Here is a 24,188-nt window from a genome sequence, read left to right as displayed (position 1 = left end):
AAAAAAAAAAAAAAAAAATGAGTCTGAATAATGCGACAGGAGGAAAGACCTCACAGCCAGATCTGTTGGGTTTTGAGCAGTGATTTTCTTTCTTCCCTTTGAAGGGGAAAGGCTTTCTACACTGGTACATAAAATTCCCAAACTATAGGTAGGTGCTAATTCTGGACAAGTGCCACTGCAACACAGAATGCTCCGAGAACCTGAAATTTTAAACTCTGGAGTTTAAAATTTACTGTTGGTCACTGCTGGATCTGTCTGATATTTCAAAGGAATATTAGGTGCTGCAAATAGTAACTGAAGTGGTAAATTTATTAAACACATTGAACCTGTGATTGGTTAGCTTTTTTTCTTGTCATTTTAGGAGACTAAGTATGGGGTGGGAGGAAGGGATACAATTGTATAGTTTTAAAGTGTCACAATTAAATACCAGGCTGGTTTCCCAAAATAAAAAAAAATTAGAAATAGAACTACCATATAATTCACCAATTCCACATCTAGGTATTTACTCTAGGGACCTAAAAATAATGATACAAAAAGACACATGTACACTGATGTTCACTGCAGTATTATTCACAATAGCAAAAATGTGGAAACAACCCAGGTGCCCATCAATGGATGGATTGATAAACAAAATGTGGTACATACATACAGTTGAAGTCCTGATATACACTACAACATAGATGAACCTCGAAGACATTATGCTGCGTGAAACAAGTCAATCACAAAAGGACAAATATTGTATGTTGTTGTTGTCGTGTGCTGTCGAGTCGATTCCTACTCATAGTTACCCTATAGGACTGAGTAGAACTGCCCCATAGGGTTTCCTAGGCTGTGATCTTTATGAGAGCAGATCGCCAGATGTTTTCTCCCACGGAGTCACTGATGGGTTCTGTCTGCCAACCTTTAGGTTAGCAGCCAAGCACTTAACCACTGTACCACCAGGCTCCTAAATATTGTATGGTTTAACTCATATGAAATGACAAGAATAGATAATTAGATACAGACCAGTGGTTACTAGTGATTACCACGGGTGGGAGGGGGGAGTGAGAGGGGAATAACTCTCTGCGAAGTGGTGAATTTTTGTTTATGGTGATGGAAAAATAGGCATCAACTAAGGGTAATGGTTACACAACTTGACAAATGTAGCTGTTATCACTAAGCTGTACACCACAACAAACGGCAAAATGGCAAATAAAGTGTTTTATATAATTTTACAATTACAACAGCAGCCTCCCCCCCCACACCAAAAATAAAAGCCAACACTTATTGATTCTTGTTGATCTCATGGGTTTAGTTTTCTTGGTTTGAAGGTTTAGGGTCATGACTTTGTGGGTCTATCCAGTCAATTGTCCTAACATTGTTTTAGAGTATCTGTTCTACCTCTTAGTTTGGTGAGTAGTGCCTCAGGTCTTAAAAGCTTGTGAGCAGCTACCTAAGATACAACAATTGGTCTCTATTTGCCTGGAACAGCAGAGGAAGAAGAATACCCAGGAATCAGAGAAAGAAGTAGACTGTAGGTTTAATTACCTCCATAAACTACTACCTCTGTTACCATGAGACCAGAAGAAATGGATGGTGTCAAGCTACCATTACTGAATGTTTTGATCAAGGACCCTGTCTTAGTCTGGGTTTTCTAGAGAAGTAAAACCAGTGAAGCATATGTAGAAATATATATAAAGTGATTTACTTCAAGGAAATGATTCACACAATTGTGGGGGCTGGCAAGTCCCAAATCTGTGGGTCAGGTGGCAGGCTGGAGACTTCTGCTGGCTCACGTGGTTGCAGGGGATGACAAACCAAAAATCTGTAGATCAAGTGGCAGGCTGGAGGCCTCTGCTGGCTCACAGGGTTGTGGGGGCTGGTAAATCCAAAATCTGCAGGTCAGGCAGCAGGCTGAAGACTTCTTCAGGCTTATGTCCCACTAGCCGGAGGTCAGGCAATGACAAATGCAAAGGAGAGGGAGAGAGCTTTGCCAGAACATCCATTTATATACTGGAGGCAGGCCACACCCTCAAGGAAACTCCCCTTTCAACTGATTGGCTGCCCACATCAGATCACAGAATGGAAAGTGATTATATAGTGTCTGCCAAATCACTAAAAATCATACCCTAGCCAAGTTGACACATAACATTAACTATCATAGACCCAATAGATAGATCCTGACCAAAAGGAAGAAAATTGTGGAAAAGAATTTCAAATTCATATGGAAACCAGACTTACTGGATCCATTGAGACTGGGGGAGCCTCCGAATATATTGCATAGAAATAATCTTTAAACTTTGAACCAAAACTATCCCATGAAGCCATCGCTAAACTAAACAACCGTTTAGCTCAGTTAACAAAGGATGTTTGCCTTGAGCATTGCGCTTTTATAAAGAAGTATCTATATCAGTTAAAACTGACAGCAGTTAATCTAAAGCACAGATGAGAACTTTATGGGGCAGAGAGTCTAAATTAATGATGATGAAACAATTTGGGTAGAGATACTGAGAATGGTGACACAATGTGAAGTATGTAACAATACCATTGAACTGTACGTGTAGAAATTGTGAATGGATGTATGTTTGGTTGTGTGTAGTACTGCTAAAAATAAATTAATTAATAGAAATAGAGAACAATACAGCAAGTAAATGATGCTGTTTAAGAGCCTATTCTACCATGGCTTTAGTCAATAAGCCTAAATTTTCCTAATTAACCACCCCCTCCAATTTCTAAAAAGAATATTATTGTCACAAAAAGTCTATGTCAGCTGAAAGAGCTTACTGCCTTCTTTTTCCCCATCAGCCCTGGTGATGGACACTCCTTCCCTATGAGGTCTATGAATGAGTCACAGAATCCATTGCTAGCAAATGAAGAGCCCTGGGAAGATGAGGATGACAGCCGAGGTAAGTAGGCCCAGTGTGGTAAGACAACAATGTCCAAAAATATTTTATACTATGTCATCCTTATAATTGCCCTTTGGATGGAGAAGGTCAAGTATTGCCAGATTTGTTTAGCAAACGTAAGTGGCTTAGATAAGATCAGATGGTATTGGGAGGTTCCTTACTAGTTTTGTGATACTATGATTCATGACCAGTCAGATCATTCAGGAAACTTAATAAACAGTGCTGTGCATGTTTGTAAACAATCCTACTACGAGGTCACTCATGGTGCTTTGCTTGAATTATTTCAATCACTGGGCAACAGCTCACCTTTCTCTACTCACCTTTATTCACATTGGTTCATTATTCTTTTAAAGTCTTATTCCATTCTCTTTTAGAATGGTTTAAATACACTCAAGAATAAAAGATAGTATATGGGGGGGCAAGCCTACATGTGCATGTAGTCTACGTTTCTAAAAGGCAGAGGGGCAAAGGAAGAATAAGGAAGCAGAGCTTTGCCCTCCCAACATTTTTTCACCATATCATTCGGTCATCTTGAGACTTTTTGTGGGGAGCTGAAAATTAAGTTATCGTGCCCTATATTTCCATTATCAGCGCTATTCTTTGTCTTCACGTGATGTTATGCCTACTGCTGTGCCCTCGACATTTGCTTATGTTGATAATACCAGTCATCAGATAGTAGTTTTAACCTGCTGGTCCTAATAATGCAGTAACTGGCTGCAGTTTTGAGTGGGAGCTGGTAGTAGTTACCACAAACAGTACCTGGGGTTAATGAGGCTATGGAATGGAGCTAGGACATGGAAAAGCATTGAGGTGGGGATCAGAAGTAGGAAACAAACCTTTCTAAATTTTCACCCAGTTAGATTATCCAGGCCCAGGTTCTCTACCTAGAAGTCCAGATTTAGAGTAAGGCACTTAACTAGGGCTAAGCAAGGCAAACCAGTCCCAAATCCATAGTTACACCAGCACATTACATTCTCACAGTTCTTGCCCAGCCCAAAGAACTTATAGGCAACTCCCTTACCTCCTCTTGCTGACTCTTTATTGGAAAATTGACTGTAGGTTTGGCCTATCTTCCTTCAGCCTTCATCCTTTCCAAATAGACTTTTACTTACAGAAGTCACAGTGATAAGAACTCTTATTTTGATATTAAGAAACCCAAACTCTAACACGAATCAGAGACTTATAGGGTCTTACCTGGTTTGAAATATCTCCACAATGGAAAAAATATTCATATCTGAGCTTTGTGTTGGCAAGAGGAAAGAATACTTAAAGGGTAGATGTAGCCCTACATCATAAAAAGGTTCCTTTCTTAAAAAAACGAAAAAACCAAATCCCTCGCCGTCAAGTCAATTCTGACTCATAGCAACCCTATAGGACGGAGTAGAAGTATCCCATAAGATTTCCAAGGAACGGCTGGTGGATTCAAACTGCCAACCTTTTAGTTAGCAGCCAAGCTCTCAATCACTGCACCATCAGTGCTAATAATAATTTTGGACTTCTTCAAAAGTATTTAATCATAACAAATGTGTATATCATTTTATAGTTTACAAAGTATTTTCATATACCTTATTTCCTTTTACTCTTACAACTGTCATGTTAGGTAGGCATTATTATTAATACCATCCCCATTTTATCAGTGAAGAAACTGAGACTCGGAGATGTTAAATAACTTATCCAAGATCATATAGCAAGAAAGAGGCAGAGCTCGGATTTAAAGTAAGGTAGATCTTGGACTTAAAGTATCCTGATTCCAAATCCTATGTTCTTTCCAGTACCGTGCTGTATCTCTCCTTTGGACAAATACATGTGAGACACAGTGCTATGACTGGATGCCAGCTTGCTGTCTGAAGCATTCAACTATTTCTTACTTAAATCATAATAGACTATAAGCGACCTTTAGCTTTAACAAGACCATGATGCCATCCCATACAGATTAGTTTATTTTCTTTAAAATCCATTGATGAAAATTCCACAACCCTCCTTTATCACCAATTCCAGTATCTAACAACTTTAACTATTAGAAAACTGTACTATAAGTTATGCTGCACTATTTGTCCAGATCCTTCTGTGTTATCCTCAGTTGTCCCCATTTTCTGTGCATAACCTATCATATACAGGCAGTCTTTACACTTCTAAAAACTTCAATTCCTGGGTGCTGTAAGTTAAAATTATGTGGGTTGAACTTAATTTCTTATAAGAATAATGCCAGGGTTTGGTTCCTAGACCAAAATATATTTAGTTCACTATAAGTGGTGTACACTGCATAATGTAAAGCATTCTAAGTTGTATATAAATGGATGAATAGGGTAAAACAGTAACTCGTTAAGTAAAAATGTACTATCACAGTCAGGAACTAAGTAAAGTCTTTATCTTCTTTGAAATTTCTGACTTATTTTAGTACAACAAAGCATAAGATAAAGAAACACCTTTATGAAATCAAAGTATTTAAATAGGCTTCTCTGATGAGATTTTAAAAATAAAGTGTTTAATGTACAAACACATAGAAAAATGCACAAATCAAAAGTGTACAGGTCAGTTTATTGTTATGAGGAGATTTTAAAGACTTCTGAGAGACTTAGCTTTAGCATTTTAGCTTTCTGAGGAAACGACCCAGATATGTCTGTTCTATTACTATCTTTTGTTCATCATAATTTCCCTGTAGCTTGCATAAAAAACAGCGTTTACAATATAAGTCTTTCTGCTGTATTCAGAATTGGAATCCATTTCCTCCAGATTGGCTGAGTGACATCTATGACCTGCCTGCCATTAAGTGTCATGAATAATAAGGTGGATGTGATTGTCAGAGTGATTCTTAAATGCAAACTGCTGTACGTTAAAACCTGCCTCTATGTGAGACCCATAAAGAACCCCCTTAGCCTTCCCAGAGGAGAGGAGTCCTAGCTCCTTAACATTTCCTTATAGAACTGATTTCACAATATTATTTTTACCTTTATGGCCCTGACATCTTTCTGAATGTTCTATGTCCTTTTATTATTGTTTCCATAAGTAACAAAGCCGTTTTCCAACCATCATCCCTTTCAAATTAGTTGCTATAGCTTTGACCTTGGACATTTATTTGAGATGCAGCATCCCTGGAAATTCAGAGTATGTAGCCACGGTCAAGATTCTCTAGGCAGTGAACCTAACAGAGACATTGGCAAAGACTCCAGCAGCAGAGCAATGGCTTTTTCTATTTACAAGGGAATAACTCTTTAATCGACACCACTGACTGAATAATGATATTATTAGCTTGCTCCAGAGAGGTTTGCATCCGCAAATACTTTAGGATAAATAGAAATACAGACCACTTCTTAGGAAAATTTACTCTGCAAGATCTTACCAAGGAGGCATAAGAGGTTTGTTTTCACATTGACTCAAATAAGCAACCTCAAGTGACCTACAGTCCTCATACGGGGGAAACAGCTGTTCCTCCCACAGAGAAACCCAAATCGAACTATATAATAATGTATTATGATTGGCCATAGAGCATCTTCCTCAGCAATCTCCCATGAGGTTGTTTTCGTAGGTGTGGATTTGCCTAGGCTATAAGGAAAGCGAATCATCTGAGCTCAGGATAGTAGCCTAAAATTTCTTAAGATTCTAAGCTTAACTCTGATAGAGGGGGTCAGAGAGTTCCAGAGAAATGTTGTCCCAGAGTTTACAGGGAACTTCCCAGTTCCCCCTATCATCTAGAACAAACTTAAACACATACCAGTCTGCCTTTCAATGATTACTCTGTCCTGACCCACAAATCAGAGCTGTTAAAAATGATTTCCAAGAACATCTACATTGTGGTTATTTGACAGGACCCAAACTCAGTTTTGGCTTTGATAGAAGTACCGAGGTTAGCATCTGTCAGTTGTAACCACATGATCTCTGTCCATTAGGCTTATTTCCTAACAAAGAAGATAGAGCCAGTTCCTTTCCTTATTCTCATTCAGCTCCTCATCAGCCTGGTTTGAAATCTAATAGAGAGGACTAAACCCCAGAGTACACAATAACTATGCACAGCCTATGCCAGTTACTCTATACTGGTGTATTAACTATGACAAGAAAAACATTTTAAAAAGAATGAAGTGGAAAAAGAACTGAGCTTTTCTTAAGTAGCCAAAACTGCTTTTAGCTCCAGCTAATGAGGCTGGAAATGGACTCTATTTTGATTATTTTTCAGAGTATATCCCAGGAGGGATATTTTTATTGAGTAAAAAAACTTTAATAAAAAAAAAATACTGCTTGAATTTACTAATACAGCCTTCTGGTGTTAATGATAACCAAGGCTTGGAGGAATTTGAAGCTTCTTCCTGTCAAATGCTGCTGGATACTTATCCAGAAAAATATTGACTTCAGACTCCAGTGTATTGTCATTGTTGTCATTGTCATTCTCTACTCATAGCGACCCCATGTGACAGAGTAGAACTGCCCCATAGGGTTTTCTTGGCTTTAATCTTTACAGAAGCAGATCACCAGGTCTTTCTCCCACAGAGCCACTGGGTGGGTTCAAACCATCAATCTTTTGGTTAGCAGTCAAGCACTTAACTGTTGTGCCACCAGGCCTCCTTTCCCGTGTATTAAGTGCTTTTATATATAGCCTAATTTCCTACTCCTTTATTTGAGTAAAGCTTTCTTTGTATGACAGTCATTAGTAACTGCTCAAAGTAGAAGGGGTTTCTGGTTTATTTTTAATCAGGTAGTTTCTGTGGCCATGATGAATAGCCTGCCAGAAAGAATAACAGAAGAAATAAGTTAGTATTTATTGAGAGTGTATTTAGAATATGACATTGGACCCATAAGGGTTGTTATGCAGTATGGTCTCTGAACTCAAGGGTCTTGCATTTATTTGGGGAGATAAAACCTATACATGAAAAGATGCCTAACAAAACACAACACAGGATATGTTATTGACCAAATAAGTGGGACCATAAAGTTTGTGTGGGCTGGACTGGTCAAGAATGGCTTCACAGAGGAGGTAGAATTTGAGCCTTAAAGATAAGATATTTGGATTGGTGGCAAGGAATGGAGAGACAGAGGTTATAGGCAAAGTCACAGGTTAGACCCCAAGCTAAGTGAGGGGGACATGAAAAAAAGTAACCTGGTTCCAGCAAAATGTTTGGGCAATAAGGGATTGGATGGGAACTTCTTGAAGTCAGAGACCATGTCACCTTCATTTCAGTATTCTCTGCAACCCTAGCAAAATTAGGTTGCATATAGAAAAAGATTGTTAGATTGATTCAAAAGGTAAATTGGTATCAAATTGGATAGGACCTTAGATACAAGACTAAGAACTTTATTCTATGCGTGATGGGGAAAAACTGAAGGTTTCTGAGCAGGGACATGATATGAGGAATATGTTTTAGAAAGATGATGAAATAATACTCCTATCAAAGCACACTTCCATCCTATGCCAGAGATTGCTGTAATCCCTGGGCCTTCTGAGAGGATTAGTAAGAGCTCGTCTCCTCATCAGAACTCAGATTCTCCCAGTACATCCTGTATACAAGTGCTCTGGTTCAGAGATAAGAGGCTTTTCACATCAAGAGTTTGTTCTTTAGAAGCCTCTTCAAGACACTGACACAAGATTTAGACAGGGTTTTGAGTTAAACCCATGCTTTCTACCTCAAAGAATCTATTCCTTCAGGAGCACCTAATTGCACTTTTTTATTCCCATGCATAGACAGGCAGGGCCAACTACGGAAGAGCCTTGTTGTTGTTGTTGTTAGGTGCCATCGAGTCAGTTCCGACTCATAGCAACCCCATGTACAATAGAACGAAACACTGCCGTCCTGTGCCATCCTCACAATCGTTGATATGTTTAAGCCCATTGTTGCAGCCACTGTGTCAATCCATCTTGTTGAGGGTTTTCCTCTTTTTTGCTGACCCTCTACCTTACCAAGCATGATGTCCTTCTCCAGGACTGGTCCCTCCTGATAACATGTCCAAAGTACGTGAGACAAAGTCTCACCATCCTCACTTCTAAGGAACACTCTGACTGTACTTCTTCCAAAACAGACTTGTTCATTCTTCTGGCAGTCCATGGTATATTCAATATTCTATGCCAATACCATAATTCAAAGGCATCAATTCTTCATTCTTCCTTATTCATTGTCCAGCTTTCGCACACATATGAGGCGATTGAAAATACCATGGCTTGGGTCAGGTGCACCTTAGTCCTCAAAGTGACATCTTTGCTTTTTAACACTTTATAGAGGTCTTTTGCAGCAGATTTGCCCAATGCAATACGTTGTTTGATTTCTTGACTGCTGCTTCCATGGGCATTGATTGTGGATCAAAGTAAAATGAAATCCTTGACAACTTCAATCTTTTCTCCATTTATCATGATGTTGCTTATTGGTCCAGTTGTGAGGATTTTTGTTTTCTTCATGTTGAGATGTAATCCATACTAAAGGCTGTAGTCTTTGATCTTCATCAGTAAGGCTTCAAGTCCTCTTCACTTTCAGCAAGCAAGGTTGTGTCATCTGCATATCACAGGTTGTTAATGAGTCTTCCTTCAGTCCTGATGCCACATTCTTCTTCATATAGTCCAGCTTCTTGGATTATTTGCTCAGAGTCCTTAGTCTCAGTCAATTCTTTTCCAGCTTTCTGTATAGGAATTCAAGATACATTGGCCTGTACTAACATTTTACCAGCCTGATCTTCGGAGGAGACATATACTTATGATTATACATTTAGGATGATTAAGTGAATGGTTCTTTTTCAAAAGGTTATTTATTCTCCTATTCCTACATATATTCCTACCCCAGTGCCATTCTTGGGTAGGAAGTCTGGATGGTTGATCAAGAATATAATAGAAAAAGGAAGGGGGAAAAGGGAGAAACTAACATTTTGTTGAATGCCTATTATATGCCAGGTGATTTGTAGGCATTTTCACACTTAATAGTCATAATATTTCACATTGTAAAATATAAATACTAAATAACCCCATTTTCTAGATGATGGAACTCAAGCTCAGAGAAGCCCAAAGTCACAAAGTGACAGAAACTGGCTCCAAAGTTCAGACCATTAACCACTATATCACCAGTATCGCTCGTTTCTCCTATTTACTTTTTTGTTGATAGACCTTTTTAAGGTCCATTTGGAAAAAAGATTATCTCAGTTCCTGTGCCTCTTTAACCAGAAATAGAAGGATGGAAAAATATGGATAGAGCACTGGTATGAGAATCATTTCCCAGCTCTGCCACAAAGTTTACTGTGTGGCTTTTGGAAAGTCCCTTTTCTTCTCTGGACCTAATTTTCAACTTCATGATATCTAGGCAGTCTTCAGCTCTACAATGTGATATTCTGTGACCCCCATTTGATACTGAGGAGTCAGAAGTCAAGCCGAATAATTACAACCTGACGTCTTTCACCAAATGGCTCCTTTCCTTTTTTTTTTTTTCTTAACGTAAACTTACATTATTAATATACCTTCCACATTCTGGAAGCAAATTTGTTTCTTCAAGTATCCTCTATATATACACCCAGTTGCTCCCTCTTCTCAACTCCACCTAGTGTATTGACCACCAGGCTATAAACAACCTATTCTTACACGTGTCATTTGCCTTTGTCCAAGAGAAGGAATCCTAGGTCTCATCACTGAAAGCATCAAAGATAATACACACTGGGTTAGAGAGAAGTACTCCTTTGGGTAGCTAGGTATTTTCCAAGTGACTCATTCCCCATGTTTCTAGAAAAGAAGGGAATATGCATGCGCCCACTTCCTGGAAACCTTACCTCATGGAATAATATCATGGTTGTTTATTTTACAGCTTTATCTATGTTATCCATCCTTGGACTCTGAATTGGTATGTGTCCCTTCAATAATGGTCTTCAAACAAGCAATTCAGTTCATAAAGCATTTTCTCAGGGAACACCTTAGACTAAGTACTTTGGAGAAATATAAATACAAATAAAAGGTGACCTCTGCTATCAAAGAATTTTCAGTTGTAAGGAAGGGTAAGAAAAACACGTAAGTCTAATACAAGACTTGATGTACTCATTGCCATAAAAATGATGCCAGTAATTACATATCTAATGTAGGTTTAGCCCTGTGCTAAGTACTGTGTGATACACATAATAAGCATGTGATTATTAGTGATGCTTAAACTCTGAGTATATAAATACAGGAGAAAGGAGTATGGGCTGTAGTGGTTACGAGGTTTTGAGGAAGAGGCAGGACTTAAGCTAGGTGTTATTAGGATGGGTAACATTGGGATAGATACTAGGAAGAAGAAAGTAGCATTCCAGGTAAGAGATACAACATGATTGTGGTAAGAACACTGAACGATCATCATTCTGAAGCACAGCATTGTGGGTTGTCAGCAGTAATCTTAGAGAGGTAAGATATGGCCAGATAATAGAAGGCTTTGTAGACTTGGTACAGTAGGAAATAGCTATCACTTTTCTTTTCCTAAGTGATTTATTAATATAATGAAAGGTAAATTTTAGAAAGATTGCTTAGGTTCTGGTATGCAGGATCATTTGGAATTTGGGGAGACAAGAACCAGAAAGAGCAGCAGAAAGCCAGGCATGTGTCACAATGGCTTCATGAGTGGTGGTAACACTAGAAATAGAGAGGAAGAATGAAAACCAAGAGACATTTTAAGTAACTAGAAATAGTCTTGGTGAGTAAGGAGATCTAGGAGTCATTTGTATAGAGATGGCAGTTAAACCTATGAAAGGCAAAGGAGATAATCAAGGGAGATAATGAAACTAGGGGAAGGAGATGAAATGTAAAATTTGGAATCACCTAAACATTGTCCTAATGTGCATCCTTGTGGGGAAGGAAATGAAGGGTGTAAGAGAAAGTCAGAGGGTCAAGGATAGAAACTTAGAGGACATTCATAGTTTGGGGGAGAATATGACAAAAATGCAATGAATGTGAAAGTACTCCCCTATTTTACAGTTTTAAAAAGCTGAGGCTGGGAGGTAAGGTGACTTATGTAAGGCCATAATGCAGTCACTACTAAACCTAGGTTCTTCCAGACTCCACATTGTGTCCTTTCCCTACTCTTCCCAGTCTCTGAGAACCAATGGCTGGAAAGGATACACATACTGTCACTGTCACTTCCCATAGTATCAAAAGATTATGTAGAAACCTAGAATTTTAAAGGAAGGGAGGAGATCTAGGACAAGACAGGAATAGAACCAGAACCAAACCAGCTTACATGAAGATTAAAATGACATAATTCTTGGTTCAAGGAGACATCTATTGAACAGTGGTGAAATCACTACAACGTAGGACAGCAAAAGCTAGTAGGGGTTGTAGGGAGCAGCATAGGTGCAGATGGTAGAAGGAGAAGATTAATTGACTTCCTAAATTCTGCATTTGTCTTCTATTATGCAGAGCCTGATTCTATGAGGTATCTGCACTTTTCAGTTTGGTCCTCACCAGATGATGAGCCTACCCCTGCAGTATCAGCTTCATCTCACCTGGGAGTGAAACCATGAAGGAAGTTGATAATTGGGTTTTTCAGCTCAGGCTTCAATGTCTGCAAGGGCCTAGTTTAATTCAAATAATTTCCAGGAGGAAGTGTTCTGTGCCAAATAAGACTGTGGGCTGCGGTTGAAGAAAGTAGAACAAACCCACTTAGCAGAATGCTGAAAGCCAACTTTTGGAAAGGTGCTTTGCCAGACCACACCTGCAAATTCTGAGACAGCCAACCATTAGCCAGGAGTGAACACAGAAAGAATTAGCATGACTTCCCTGGAGAGGAAAAGCAAATAGTGCACTGCACTTCTAGCATTGCCTTTCACTCTTTGTCGGTCCCCTTGGTAGAATTGTTGGATAGGTGGGATGAGATGGATATTTAAGCACTAGGTGCCTTTTTTTCTCTGAGTTTTTGACAAATATAAATGAGTTATTCTCTATAGTTCTTCACTGAACAGTTGGGCCAATTCAGCTGCTTTTCTGTTCAGACTTAGGGTTAAGAATAGCCAAAAGGCTGGTATTCCAGACATGACAGTATTGTGCCAATCATGGGACTGTGGTTCCAAAGACAGGCTTTCTCAGAGCCACTTTTACTTTTCCCCTCTTCCTGGAAGAAAACAACCTTGTTGCTGGAAATCTGCCTGGTTGGCTCAGTGGCATGGGAGTCTGCCAGCATGTTGTGGCAGGGGTAACCCAGACCTTACACCTATGGGAGCACTTTGAATGACACATTGATTTCATAAAGGAAAATATACTAGGTAGAAAGTATAAGAGACAACTATTGTCAACATTTTTTATCTTAAAGTGCCAAGCACATTATTATGCAGGGAGTATGAAGAAAGTGATTATCTGTACATTAAACAAGCTGATTCAGAGTGTACTTTGCTCCCCCAAAAGACTGGGTGTTAGAAACAAAAACATTTATACCATAAATGATGTTATTAATCCCAAAGCCTCTTATTTTCTAGAAACCTCATTCCTTTTTAGAAACACACCAACACCTAAAGTACTATAATAGCTATCTCAATGTCCAGTGGAATAACAGGAAAATGATAATTTTGTGAGTAGCAAGACCCAAAATATTCCATTAAAGTCAGATGATGTTGAGCTGTTATTATAGCTATTTAAGTCAAATACCAGCCAGTATTATAGATCGGATTATGCTGATGTATTTTTTTAAAAATCTTAGTTCATAGTACAGCAGACTGACTACTATTAGAATGTGCATGTCTGAACTGGTTATAAATGCTTTAGAGATTTTCAGGTGTTTGCTGCTTCCAGGAATTGGACAAGAAGAAAATATGCCAGTGAATGAATATCCACCCATGTAAGAGACAGGGACACGTGATCACCTTCACTTTTCAACTTTACAGATTATCCAGAAGGCTCATCATCTCTTGCTGTGGAAACAGAAACATAGCAGTTTTCACATTCCTCGCATCTCAGACAGGTCAGTATTCTGAGGGAGGCACGTACAGTGCCACCTGCACTGCTAAGAAGCAGCCTTGGGAGCAGAATTAGAAAAGGGTAAGTTCTCACCCTGGTAAACAAGGTGTTAAATTCTTCACTCCACTACTGCTCACATAAACAGAAGTTCTACACATAATTTCCCTGTGCAATGTACTGAAAAAGATGCCCATATTCCCTACAAACTCTCACTTATGTCACTTGGGCTAAAAGACCCCAGGGGATCCAGAAACAGTCAAACATCCCATTAGGGTTACTTACTTCATACTGTGAATTATAAAACTTGTCCTGGTGCACTCCGGGTCTCTGAAATTACATGGATTACAAATAGGTTCTTTTTGCCTTACTCCATTATGTTGGTTAATAACTTACTCTCACCCACTCACAGGTAAAAAGCACCCTCCCTATACTCCACTCCACTCTACCTAAAATGCTACTAATTTGTTAATCAGTGGCAGGCTGCCTTACCCATAGGATTCTCTTTGGTATGCTCTTCCTAGTGAAAAAGTAAACAGTTTTCTCTTTGCAACACTCACAGGTAAATAAACCCAGTATAGTTCAGTATTGAAAGGAGAATTTTGGTAATAGAAATACCGTGGAACTCAAAGCTCTGATCTCATAAGCCTTCTAATTCTATTCCCATGAAAAAGCTAACTATTATTCAGTAGCCTATCCATATATTTGTGGGCTCTCAACTCTTCACTTCTTTCCCTTATATAACTCCTGCTGTATACCAGTATAGACACTGTATAAGACTTTGTATGTGCCAGCCACTTTGTTATGTACTTGATATATGTTATCTCATTTATTCCTCACAACAGCTCTGTGAGGTGAATATTGAGATTCCTATTTATTTACAAGAAAACTGAGGTCCAGAAAGGTTAAACCACTTATCTGAGGTCACATAACTAGTAAGTCGCCAACATAAGCTATCAGGGCAGGTCTGTCTGACCTCAAAAGTGTGTTCTTTCCACTATGGCACTACATTAAAAAACCTACTTGGGCTATTTACTATGCATCTTCACTTAATAATCAAAGGTTGAAAAGAGGGGATAAGTAAGTCTATCTTCTTTTTCAAAGCTCTGATGAAATTGTTTGATTTTTAGGTAAGACAGCCTGCATGGTAGTAGTATGTAGATATCAGTTATCCATGGTGCTCATTTCTTTCATTTTCTTATTTTAACATTTTACTAAGGGCGTTTTTATGGAATAGATGTTAATATATGTTAAAGGGAAAAAAAGTTCTCCACTGAAATAAATTTAGGAAACTCTGTATAAGCAAAATTAGAGTGATATCTTCAGTGTAAGAATTCCCATATCTTTTACTGTACTATGCAAAATAATAGGTATTATAAATCTCCAAGAGGAGGATATAGTACTTCCCTGAACTCATTTGACTAAGGAACTCTTTTTTTGTGCAGATTATGAAACCTCATCTTTAGTGTAGTACTTATCAGAACTTTTAATATGCTAAAGAACTTTATGAATCTCCAAAAGTGGAATAATTTATTTTTCAAGTTTATTTGGCCATGTAACCCTTTTTTCTAAGAATATTTTGAGTGAATATTGAACCATGAAATACATTTGTGATATTCTTCCCTAGATAAGCAAATTTGGCTTTAAGAAATGCCTTTTTCCCAGAGCATTCTGTTCAAATAAATTAACTGATTAATTTTATGGGAACAACAACGTCATGTTCTGACAATAATAGAAAAGTATTTGGGAACACAGGAGAAAAGAGTGGGAGAAACATTTCAAAACTTATCATGATATGAAGAATTTTTTTTTACATGTATGAAGATAATTATTACAGTAATGTAAAAATTCCAAACTGGAAACAATCTGAATGTCTACTGATAGGAAAATGGTTGGATAAGTTATGAATGTACAAATTATTAGATATCTTCTATTTATTTTCCTTTGATTTTCTTATGAAAAATGTTTTAAATTAAAGAAAAGGATAAAGTGAAAAAAAATACCATGTATTTATAACGTAGAACTAACAAATGCTAGCATTTTTTTGTTTTGTCTCAAATTTTTGTATGTAAGAAATTATTACCACAATTTTTACACAAAAAATTCACTGACTCTAGGTGATATTTTCTTCAAAATTAAAAGACAGATTTGGAAAAACATTTGCAAAACATACAACACACAATCATTAGCATCCTTAATTTACAAATCTCTTACAAATCAGGAAAAAAGAAAAACACAACGTTAGAAAATGGGCAAAGGATACAAACAGACAATAAACAAAATAAAAAATTAAAATGAAGAATAAACATGAAAATTGTTCAACTTCAGTATTTAAAAAAAAAAAAAGTTGCCATCAAGTAGGTTCTGACTCATGGCGAGTTCCTGGGTAGTGCAAATGGTTAACATGGTCAGCTAACTGAAAGATTGGCAGTTGGAGTCCACCCAGAGGCACCTTGAAAGAAAGACCTGGCAATCTACTTTCAAAACATTAGCCATTGAAAACACTATGGAACACAGTTCTACTCTAACACACGTGGGGTTGCCAACTTCAGTATAAAGAAATACAAATTAAATTAACCCAAAATGCCATTTTTTCCATTAAATCATTCAATTTTTACAAATTATAGTGTCAACAAGGACATGTTGAAACAGTCACTCTTATAGCTGCTGAAGGTTAAATTCATAGATCATTTCTTGAGGGCAATTTGGCAAAATGTACAAAAAAAACTTAAACTGTTCGTACAATTTTATCTGATAATTCTATTTAGGACATTAATTTTTTAAGGAAATAATCAGAGATCTGCAAAACTATTCATCATCAATTTGTTATAATAACAGAAAATTGGAAACAAAACTAAATGTCTGACGATAGAAAATGGTGAAATAAACTGCTACATCATTATCATGAAATATGCAGCCATTAAAAATAATGATTTTGAAGAATAATTAATAGTAGGGTTATGTGAAAAAGCTATATGAGTACAGTTTAATTTTAAAAGTACATTTTTATCAACTTTATTGAGATATAATTCACATGCCATATAATTCACCCACTTAAAGTATACAATTCAGTGGTTTTTTGTATAGTCACAGAGTTGTGCACCATCGCCACAATCAATTTTAGAACATTTCCAGCACTCAAAAAGAAACCCATACTCATTAGCAGTCACTCCCTATTCCTCCCACTCCTAGCTCTAAACCGGCTGCTGTCCAATAGATTCTGACTCATAGCGACCCTATAGGGCAGAGTAGAACTTCTCCATAGGGTTTCCAAGGCTGTAAATCTTTACGGAAGCAGACTGCCACATCTTTCTCCCATGGAATGGACGGTGAATTTGAATGAGAGCTTTAACCACTGCTTTAACCAGAGCTCCTTCCTCCTAGCTCTAGGCAACCACCTATCTACTTTATGTCTCTATAAATTTGCCTATTTTGCACATTTTATATCAGTGGAATCATACAAAATGGAATCTTATTATGCATACAGATTTGTATGCAGAATATAGACAACTCTTAACAATTCAATAATAAAGTCAAATAACTCAGTTTTTAAAATAGACAAAGTACCTGAACAGACATTTCTAAAATATACAAATGACCAATAAGCACATGAAAAGCTGCTCAACATCATTAACTATCACAGGAATGCAAATCAAAGTCACAATGAGATATCATTTCACACTCACTAGGATGGTAATCATCATTATCATCATCATTATCAGAAATAACAAATGTTGGCAAGGATGTGGAGAAGTTAGAAGCCTCATACATTGCTGGTGGGAATGTAAAATGGTACAGGCCACTTTGGAAAACAGACTGGCAGTTCCTCAAAATATTAAACATGGTTACCATATGACTCAGTAATTCCACTCCTACATATATACCCAAGAGAAATTAAAACATATGTCCACTCTAGAAGGCAGGAGGGGACAGGAAAGCTGGTAATAGGGAACCCAAGGTTGGGAAGGGATAGTGTTGACATGTCATGCGGTTGTTAACCATTGTCATAAAGCAATATGTGTACTAACTAATGAGAAACTATTTGTTCTGTAAACCTTCATCTAAAGAACAATAAAAAAAATAATAAAGTAAAAAATAAAATAAAATATATGTCCACATAAAAACTTGTAAACAAATATTCCTAGCAGTATTATTCATAGTAGCCAAAAGGTGGAAATAATCCAAATGTCCATCAATTGATGAATAGATAAATAAAATGTGGTATATCCATACAATTGAATACAGTATGGCAACAAAAAAGAATGGAGTACTGATACATGTTACAACATGAGTGAACTTTGAAAACACTGTAAAATTGCATTTTTTTAATTTTAATTTAAAACTGTTTAAATACATACACACAGGAAGGAAATAAACCAAAATATAAGGAAAACAAAATTTTACATGGGCTACTTCCTTCTCTATCCAGCCAAGACACTTCAACCTCTCTCTTGCCAATATTCTTATCTCCCTAACTCTATTTCCCCAGCCAGCAAAACCCAAATACTAGATTCAATCCAAGTATCTGCCTTCTCCACTCCTGCACCCAGGCTGCTAAGGACTACTACAAAAATAACACAACTGAACAGATTACAGATTTGTGGTCTTCAGCCTCGACTGGCCTGATAAGTCTTCACTATTTACTTACTGTTGGTTCGTTCTTTTATTAACGAGAACTTCAGAGCTTCTCTCATATCATTCCTATTCAATATCATAGTGAAAGTCCTACCAAATGCAGTAAGGCTAGAAAAATATATATAAGGCACTCCAGTTGGAAAGAAAGAAATAAAACTATCCTTATTCACAGATGACATGATTGTCTACATAGAAAATCCCAAGGACTGTGCAAAAACTCCTGTAACTAATACGTGAGTTTAGCAAGTTCACAGGATACAAGTTCAATACACAAATACCTGTTGTGTTTCTGTATACTAGCAATGCACTATTGGGAAACCAAAATAAAAACACAATACCATTTATAATAACTCCCCAAAATTAAATACCTAGGTATAAATCTGTATCCTGAAGTCTACAAAGTACATGAGAGAGACCAAAAAAGACCTAAATAAATGGAGAGACATACCATATTCATGGGATAGAAGATAAACTGTAGATATAGACAAACTGATTCTAAAATTTATATGGAAAAGGAACTAGAATAGCCAAAACAATTCCTAAAAAAGAAAAACAAAGTCAAAGAACTCAAACTATCCAATTTTAAGACATATTATACAACTACAGTAGTCCAGACGGTCTGGTATTGAAGAAAGGATAGACACATAAACCAATGGAAAGGAATAGAAAATCAGATACAGAAATAGGCCTGCATAAATGTGGTCAACTGATTTTTACACAAACATGTAATGGCAATTTAATGAAGAAAAGACAGTTTTTTCAACAAATGGTACTGTAACAACTGGATATCCTCACACCATATATACCTCACACCGTATATAAAAATTAACTCAAAATGAATCATAGACCTATAAAACTATAAAACTCTTAGAAGAAAATACAGGAGAAAATCTACATCACGTTGAGTTAGGCAAATAGTACTTAGATATGACATCAAAAGTAAAATCCATAAAAGAAAACATTTACAAATTGGACTTCAACAAAATTTATAACTTTTGCTCTGTGAAGAACACTGAAAAGAATTTTTTTTTTAAGTCATGCACTGGAAGAAAATATTGCAAAACATGTATCTGACAGAAGACTTTTATCCAAAATACGTAAAGTGCTCTAAAAGCTCAAAAATAAGAAAATAAACAACCCAGTGAAAATGGGCAAAAGGTTTGAAGGGACATTTCACCAAAGAAGATATACAAATGGCAAATAAGTAGAAGAAAAGATGCTCAAATCACTAGCCATTAAGAAAATGCAAATTAAAACCACAAGGAGATTCCATTACACCCATACTTGAATGGGTAAAAAAGGCTATATACTGTATGATTCTATTTATATGACATTTTGGAACAAGCAAAAATATATGGAGAGAAAACAGACCCATGGTTGCCAAGGTTAGGCGTGGGGATGTTGGGGGTTCTGCATTCTGTCTCTGATGATGGTTACAAGAATCTTTGCATGTGCAAAAACTCACAAAACTGTACACCAAAAAAAGTTAGTTTTACTGTAGTTAAATTAAAAAACTTCTCTCATGCTTCTCTCAAATCTCTTACAACTCTTTTCCTCCTCCCCCCACACAAGTTTTTTTCTTAAAACAGTGTTTTCCTAAGCTTTGCTAGGTTTTCTCCTGCCCATGACATAAATCTACTCATTCCTTAGGGAATCTATCCACTCCTTGACTGAAAAAGCATGTATATGCTGATAACTACTGAAAATGTATTTCCAGCCCTGAACGCTTTCCTGAGCTCCAGATCTAAATAACCAAGTGTCTTTCACATGCCATATAAATATTTCTTGTATTGCTCCCTTCATCCCCTCGCATATTTAATTAATCAACAAGGCATGTTTGATGCATTTCCTAAATATCTTTGGAAGCTGCTCACGTTTCTCTATCCTGATTAGCATGACCCCTAGCTCATGTATCACCTGTATTGCTGCAGTAGCCTCTTAACTGCTCTCCCTGCCTCCAGTCTCGCACCCCCCAGTCCATTCTCCACATTACTTCTAGAATGATCAAAAACTCAATTCTGTTTAATCACTCTTCCATTGGTTTCAGCATAATCTGAATCCCTTAACACAGTTTACAAGCCCTTTCACGATCTGGCCTCTATACTCATCTCTCCAGGCTTATCTCTCATAATTCTTGACTCTGAAGCTTCCTCTCCACTAGTCCTATGCCCACACTCCACTTGAGCCACACTCCTTTCAATCCCTCAAACATGTCCCTGCTGTTTCCCCTGATTGGGAAGCCTGCTTAGCAACCTCTCACCTCCTTTCCCCCAGCCCCCTTCAGCTGACTATATTATATTTATCCTCCAGGTTTTAGCTTTCACATCACTTACTTAGGTATCACTGACTGACCCCCACAGCTACCTTAACTCTCCTATGACAGCACTTTTATTATGTGTTGTAATAGTCTATTAAATTGTCTGTCTCCCACACTAGATTGGAAGCTCCTTGAGGGCAAGGGACTGTGTCTTGTTCTCATTTTAGTACCAGTACCTAGCACAGTGCCTGGCATATGGTAAGCATTCAATAAATATTTGTTGAATGAATGAGAAGGAGGGGAAATGGAAAACAGTCTCAGAGATCATAGGTCATGTTATTTTTTTAAATTTATTTCTTTCTATATTTTCCAATTATTCTATGATGAATATGAGTTACTTTTATAATCAGAAAATAATAACATGTTAGAATTCATTTTAAAAGTATATTAAACATACTCATAATAGAAAACAGACAAAACTATGAAGAAAATTAAAATCACTCATAATCTAAATTTACATTCTCAAACTTTGCTAGGTTCTCTACTGCCCATCACATAAATCTACTCATTCCTTAGGGAATCTATCGACTCCTTGACTAAAAAACATATATACACTGTTTACTGAGTATGTATCTCCAGCTCAGAACTCTTTTCTGAGCTCCAGACCTGAATAACAAAGTGTCTTTCAACTTCACCCCCCTGAAAAACCCATTTCATGTTTTGCTCCTTCTCCTAACCTAACATAAAGACAACTCTTGTTGTTGTATCATTTCCAGTGTTTTTTAAACATTAAGTCTTTACTGTCTGTGTTCAGTTTGCAACTCTGCTTTTTCACTAATACCAAAAATAATTTCCTATTACATCAAGGTACTGTTGTTTATTTAACCATTTCTATGATGTCCAACATTAAGACTTTATCCAGTTTTTCACTATTATGAATAAGGCTGCGAATAATATAATTGAACGTAAATCTTTTACCTCATTTATAATCATTTCCTTATGATAGAATCCTAGAAGCTAAATTACTGGTATGAACTTTGTAAAGACTCTTGAATTGTTTTCCATAAAGGTTATACTAGTAATAGCTACTTGAGTGCCTACTATGTACCAGATATTGTATTACATAGATTTTATTATGCCTATTTTATAGATGAGGAAACTAAGGTCCATTGATACTATTTGCGCAGAGTCACAGAGATAGCAAGTGGCAAAGCTAGAATTCAGATTCAAAATTGCGTAATTTCAAAACATCTTATTTCTGTGTGAATTTTTAAAATAAATATTTTAGAATTTTCAAATTATTATATATTTACTAAAGAAAATGTAGAAAATACAAGTAGAAAGAGAAAATGAAAATAAATTACCCATGAATTTCAAGTTTAGTATATTTTCTTGATCTTTGGTTCCAGATACAATATCTGGGTTAAAAATAATTAACATTTCCAATGCTGATCCATACTCTTCCTAAATGTAATTTTAATGGCTGCATATTACTGTCAGGTGGATGTTAGTTACCATGTGCATATTTACAGTTGTTCAGCTCACCTGTGAATTTCTTGTTTTCATTCCCAGGACCCACCACCTCCCATGAGGCTTACAGAGTTATATACTGGGAACCATTCAGTCTTCAAAATAAATCACCATGGTGGATTGAAAGCTTGACAGTTTAAAATCATTCCGTCAAATACTTGCTGTGCAAATGTTTCAGGACTTTACAAGTTATTTAATTTATTGACTCAACTCATCAATTTGGTAGCAATTAATTCAAGCTAGCCTTCCTCTTTTTCTTTCTTCATTTCATTTCCCCTCCCCTAATCCATGAAAGCCTAAATGTAATAACTGTATCTTTCTGGAGGGTCTTTTCATTCATTCTGTCAGATAAAGGGGAATTCAAAAGACTTCCTTGGAGTCTTTCATTACCCTGGAAAGACTGTTAATCATACCTAAAGGGTCTTTGTGGTATTGAGGAGAATCAGACTAAGTTTGCTGCTTGTAGCATGTGCATTTATAAACATATGTGCAGCATATATATATACACAAAATTTTATTGTGGTGTTGTGTAAATCTAGGTAAAAAAGAAAAAACCAGGAGTCTGAAGCTTTTGTTTCATCATGCTTTTTCCCTAAACAGCAATTTGAATATTTGCTGAGATTTGAACACCATCCTATATCAGGTACCTAAAATTGTAAAGGAAGATTCAACATACTGGTACCAAGGTCTTCAAATTGGAAATTTAACAACAATGTAAAACCTGTTCTCTGTCCTGGGAAAATATCTGTCCTAGAGGTTCCTGAAACACTGCAGCTAATAGATGAGATCAGATCAAATCAAATTTCCACTTTATTAAACATAACAATTGTTGTTTTAAAGACCTTTAATGCCAGGCTATGGCCAAATTACCTAATTTTATTCCTTTCTCTACTACCTGACTTTATTTTAGCCTGTATGAATTACATTTATGATGAAAGAAAAAAAAAACTATAAGCCTCAGTTATGGGCCAAAAGTTTTGTAAAAAGGTTCAAGAGTAATTTTCAGGTTTAAATTACGATTCTGTTAATAAGGGTAAAATTTCACAGCTGACATAAGCCCAAGGACTAGCACTAAATATCTGTTTTCACAGCAGGGGTGAATGTACAGATTTTGGTAAACTAACATATGTCAATCCTTTCTTTTAGCCTCAGTGGTAGCTCAGCCATTAAGATAGCTTACATCCATTTCCCTATTTATTTATAATCATCCTTTCTTTTAGTCCTAGTACCTGAATCAATGAGTATGGACACTAATGCTGCTTCTTTATAATTATAATACCTAAGAGTATTGATGTTTTTCATTTTTCAACCAGTGAACTAGGGCCCAGCTGCTGACAAGAGAAGCCCTAACTGTTACAGAGATCAGTAGGAGTTAGAGGCATCTTACTGATATCAAGGAATTGAGTTCCTAGAGGGATGGTTAGGTTTACTAAATTATCTCCCCTGAAACCTTTTTTTGAGTAAAAAAACAAAAAAGAGAGAGAGAGTTGCCTACCACAAACAATCAGTAGTCTGGACTCCAGTGGACCTAAGAAAGTGAGCAATCCAGCTACTTAAAGCAACAGAACCTGGTGATTTTGACCAAAATAAGACTTTTAGCATAAATTAATGGGTTGTGATCAGCATTTCATTTGTGAGATTGTTGTTGGATGCCGTCGAGTTGATTTCAACTCATAGTGACCCTATGTGACAGAGTAGACCTGCCCCATAGGGTTCCCTTCTTTAGGGAAGGAGATCATCAGGTCTTTTCTCCCGTGAAGCTGCTAGGTGGGTTTGAAGATCCAACCTTTCAATTACCAGCAGAGCACTTAATCGCTGCACCACCAGGGCTCCTTTTTGAGAGATAATTGTTGTTGTTGTGTGCAGTCCAGTCAGTTCCTACTTATAGTGACCCTTAGGACAGAGTAGAACTGCCCCAGAGGGTTTGTAAGGCTGTAATCTTTAAGGAAGCAGACTGCCACATCTTTCTCCTGAGGCGCAGCTGATGGGTTTGAACCACCTTTCAGTAAGCAGT

The 24,188-nt window shown here is 37.0% G+C and overlaps 1 protein-coding gene across 1 annotated transcript in view; it reads left to right on the top strand.

Annotated features, from left to right (window-relative positions):
• The window catches only part of ZDHHC15 (zinc finger DHHC-type palmitoyltransferase 15), a 224,416-nt gene extending 200,484 nt beyond the window's left edge, over nucleotides 1–23,932 (top strand). The window contains exons 10-12 of the mRNA XM_004380170.2: nucleotides 2,785–2,885; nucleotides 13,683–13,759; nucleotides 22,217–23,932. Of these exons, the coding sequence (XP_004380227.1) occupies nucleotides 2,785–2,885; nucleotides 13,683–13,729 (148 nt within the window). The 3' untranslated portion in view covers nucleotides 13,730–13,759; nucleotides 22,217–23,932. The remainder of the gene's footprint in view (nucleotides 1–2,784; nucleotides 2,886–13,682; nucleotides 13,760–22,216) is intronic.
• Nucleotides 23,933–24,188: the final 256 nt, after the last annotated feature.

This window comes from Trichechus manatus, unplaced genomic scaffold (genome assembly GCF_000243295.1).
Source record: "Trichechus manatus latirostris isolate Lorelei unplaced genomic scaffold, TriManLat1.0 scaffold00070, whole genome shotgun sequence".
In the NCBI taxonomy this organism is placed as follows: Eukaryota; Metazoa; Chordata; class Mammalia; order Sirenia; family Trichechidae; genus Trichechus; species Trichechus manatus.
This window is presented reverse-complemented; position numbering and strand designations above follow the sequence as displayed.